Below are 4,221 nucleotides of genomic sequence, written 5' to 3' on the forward strand. Positions count from 1 at the left end.
ACGGAAAATAGGCAAGCAACCATACTCTTTGAAATTGATAGGCCACTCTCATCGTACAATGGACTTCAATTAATTAAAACGCCCAGCCCCCCAAAAAGGCACTTTCCCAGTCCAGCATGGCCTTGACAGCTGGCTCCTATGTATTTAGCCAACCTTCTCACGGAGTGCCAATTTATTTAACTCCTCATCATCGAGAACATTTATATATTGTATTTTTTATTCATTCTCTCTCTCTCTTTCTCTTTTGTCTGTCCGCAAACAACAGCCAACGATGGAGGAATCCAGCTCACATAAGTTGGTTTGGGACGGCGACGCCAAAGCAGTGCAGCAGTGTCTAACGGATATATTCACCAGTGTATACACCACATGTGACATTCCGGAAAATGCCATTTTCGGCCCTTGTGTTTTGAGCCACACGTCGTTGTATGACAGCATAGCCTTCGTAGCGCTCAAATCAACGGATAAACGAACTGCGCCTTACATATTCCGGGTAAGGAAATAATACAATTGTGATTTTTATTTCGAGAATGATAATAGTCATAATATTCTTTATTTACGATTTCATTACATCTCCTTATTCCGAATGAATTAAATTGTCTGCCATTTGTTTGATTTATCTTTAGGCCTATAGCAACCAGAGTAGGCGCCATAGACGATAAAAAAAAAATATGTTTTTAATTTCTATTTCTCATGACATTGGTGTGAAACCTATATTATTTATATTAGACCAAATTGGACGTGTTATCTTACAAGATAGCGTGCAGGTTATAATGTATATTAATAGTTGCACAGCCAAAACACATTCAAATCAACACTCCAATTTGTAAGTCGCTCTGGATAAGAGCGTCTGCTAAATGACTTAAATGTAAATGTAAATGTAAAATAGCCTATTTAAATTTTTTGGACAGCCTATGAATGCTGCTGCACGGACTTCTCGTTTGGGTCCAACTAACGAATTTGCCTCGCTTTCTGTCACCGTTCAACGCGCAGGTGGACACATCCGCAGCCAATAGCACGTCGGAGGGCTTGATGTGGCTGCGGCTCGTGCAGTCGGCGAGGGACCGAGACGAGCAGAACCTCGAGGCCTACGTGAAGAACGGACAGCTGTTCTACCGGTCTCTCCGGAGGATCGAGAAGGACGAAGAGCTGTTGGTCTGGTACGGGAAAGACCTGATTGAGCTGCTGCTGCTCAGTGCCGGTAAAGCGCCGGTCAAGGCCAAGGGTGAGTTAGTAGCCTACTAGCATGGCGGAATAGTGTACCAGGTCCAGACGGTTTGCATTGAAGCATTCCATTTCAGGTGGCTGTTTTGTAGTTTCTGTCATGATAATTATCGATCAAAATAATTCCAATAGCTCATATTCAGTTTCAATTCACAGTGATATAAGAGTATATATAACAGCTGTTGTCAAATACTTTCGTGTTTTTTTTAATCGTAATATATAATTGTTGTATTGTATGTGTGTCTATAGTTTTGTTTAATGTTGTGTTAGTGTATGTACGTTGTTTTGTCTGAAACGTTGTTCCCCCTGCTGCTGTTGGACCAGGTCTCTCTTGGATAAGAGATGTTATCTCAATGACAAAAAACCTGTAAAAAATAAAGGTTAAATAAAAGTAAACAAAATAGAAAAAATGAAGACCATGTTGTACATTTACAATCATTTACACCAACAGTTGAGGGTAAATAAATTGTGAAAATTAGGTGTCCAAAAAATGAATGCGATATGCCTATTCTGTATTTATAATTTCTAGTTTATATTAATCAGAAGATGAGAGTTCTATTTCAGCTTTACTTTGACCCTTTTAGGAAGATATTGAATATTACCAAGATTGTTGTTTCTTTCTGAATGACTGACATTATTTTCCTTCTGTCCATTTCCAGGGTCCACTCCTTACTCCTGTCCTGACTGCAACCAGCGCTTCCAGTTTGAGTTCCCCTTCCTGGCCCATCTGAGGTTCCGCTGCACCAAGAGACTACAGAGCATGGCAGCAGGCAGTGTGGACGAGGAGGTCCCCAGTAAGGAGCCAAGCACTGAGCGCCCTAACCCCAACCCTACCACCACCGCACCCACCAGAGCTAGCCCTAAACTGGGCCGCTCGGATGGGGACAGCGCCAAACCCTCCACAGACTTCCATAACCTGGCCAGAGACCTCGAGAACAGTCGAACCAGTCCGCCGAGCGACCGTGAGGCTGAGATCCGCAGCGAGAGCTCTGGGAAAAGGAAATTCTCCGATGTGGAGGACAGAGAGAGGGATGGTAGCAGGGCCTCTCTGAGCCTGTCCCAGTCCCACAAGTCTAAGGAGGAGCTGGCTAGCTCAGCACAGAACTATCGGGGAGCGTACGGTCTGGAGGAGAACCGACGAGGGCCGACGTTCTCCCCTCCAGGGTCGGGGTCCACCGAGTCGGGTGGTGAGGGTAAACGCAGCGCCTTCACCGAGGTCAAGAAGTCTCCACAGAGCCTAAAGACACACGGTAACAGCGGCAGCACCAAAAACCTCCAGAGCTCCAACGTCGAGAACAAGGACGGAGGTCGGCCCGGCCCCGGCAGCAACCCTCCCCAGGAGAAGCATCTCAACATTAGGCAGGTTCTGTCGGAGACTCAGCCTGTCCAGTCACAGACCCGCATGGAGGCCTCTCCGCTAGGGAGCGCCTTCACCTCCGTGGTCCAGCAGGGTGGGGGGAACAGCAGGGATAGGAAGAGCGCCTTCAGCCAACCTTCCCGCCACGCTACCTCCTCCTTCTCCCAGATCTCACCTCTGGTCATGACCACACCCAAACTCCTGGACTGTCACCCGACGGTTGGAGACACCATCTCCTCCTCTAGACTCTACCAGGCAGACCACCTAGCCGCCAAACTCCACGGCGCAGAGCTGGGCGCCAACTGCCCAGTGCCGGGCGCCATGTCCAAGCAGAGCCCGTTCCTCTACGCAGCGGCTGCTGCCACAGCCTTCTGGCCTAAGAGCCAGGGCCCCATCCAGCTGCAGATGCCCTCAGCGTTAACCTTACTCCCCCCCTCCTTCACCTCTCTGTGTCTGCCCGCCCAGAACTGGTGCGCCAAGTGCAACGCCTCCTTCCGGATGACCTCTGACCTGGTGTACCACATGAGGTCGCACCACAAGAAGGAGTTCGCCATGGAGCCGATGGTGAAGAGGAGGCGTGAGGAGAAACTCAAGTGTCCGATCTGTAACGAGTCGTTCAGGGAGAGGCACCACCTCTCGCGTCACATGACCTCCCACAATTGACTTTCAGATCAATAACAGACCGTTTTTACACTGCGAGTGGCCGAGCCGAGCTGTACTGTGCTGCGCTGGCCTGGTTACGGAATTGCATTTGATTAAGGAAGCCTTGCTTGAAAGGACAGTGTGTAAAGAATATACTGTAGACGAACCAGAACAGTAAGGTTTGGCCACTGAAGTTGCTGGGATGGACCATAAAGGACAATGGGGAAATAGTATACCCAGGCCAGCACAGCACGGTTTGGGTCGGCACCATAGTGGGAAAAGGGTATCACATCACAGACCATGGGGAGGAACTTTTTTTGCTGACTGACTGACTGACTGGCTGGCTGACTGGCTGGCTGGCTGACTGGCTATATGACTGGCTGGCTGGCTGACACTGGCTGGCTGACTGGCTATATGACTGGCTGGCTGGCTGGCTGACTGACACTGGCTGGCTGGCTAACTGGCTGGCTGACTGACACTGACTGGCTGACTGGCTGGCTGGCTGACACTGGCTGGCTGGCTGACTGACACTGACTGGCTATATGACTGGCTGGCTGGCTGGCTGACTGACTGACACTGGCTGGCTGGCTGACTGACACTGACTGGCTGGCTGGCTGGCTGACTGACTGACTGACTGACTGACTGGCTGACTGGCTGGCTGACTGGCTGGCTGACTGGCTGGCTGGCTGACTGACACTGACTGGCTGACTGGCTGGCTGGCTGACTGACACTGACTGGCTGGCTGACTGACTGGCTGGCTGGCTGACTGGCTGGCTGGCTGACTGACACTGACTGGGTGGCTGACCATACACCACTTAAAGGAGCACTTGTTTTCAACACAGACAATTATTATTGTTCCTTGAGTCTGTTTTTGGTTTCTTCTTCAAATGTCATGTTTCTTTATGCTAATGCATTTCAGAAATGAATTTATTTATCTTATGAAGCACTTACAATTTGGTAAATAAGGTAAAATAAGAATATGTGTATTTAAATGTACAGTA

General features: G+C 48.9%; 1 protein-coding gene across 1 annotated transcript; it reads left to right on the plus strand.

Annotated features, from left to right (window-relative positions):
- The first annotated feature begins 271 nt into the window (after positions 1-271).
- Positions 272-3,241, plus strand: LOC120053506 (PR domain zinc finger protein 8-like). Its single transcript, XM_039000640.1, has 3 exons — positions 272-490; positions 991-1,222; positions 1,881-3,241. Exons 1-3 carry the CDS (start codon positions 272-274, stop codon positions 3,239-3,241), a joined length of 1,812 nt encoding a protein of 603 aa, XP_038856568.1.
- Positions 3,242-4,221: the final 980 nt, after the last annotated feature.

Source organism: Salvelinus namaycush, chromosome 1 (assembly GCF_016432855.1).
Source record: "Salvelinus namaycush isolate Seneca chromosome 1, SaNama_1.0, whole genome shotgun sequence".
Taxonomy (NCBI): Eukaryota; Metazoa; Chordata; class Actinopteri; order Salmoniformes; family Salmonidae; genus Salvelinus; species Salvelinus namaycush.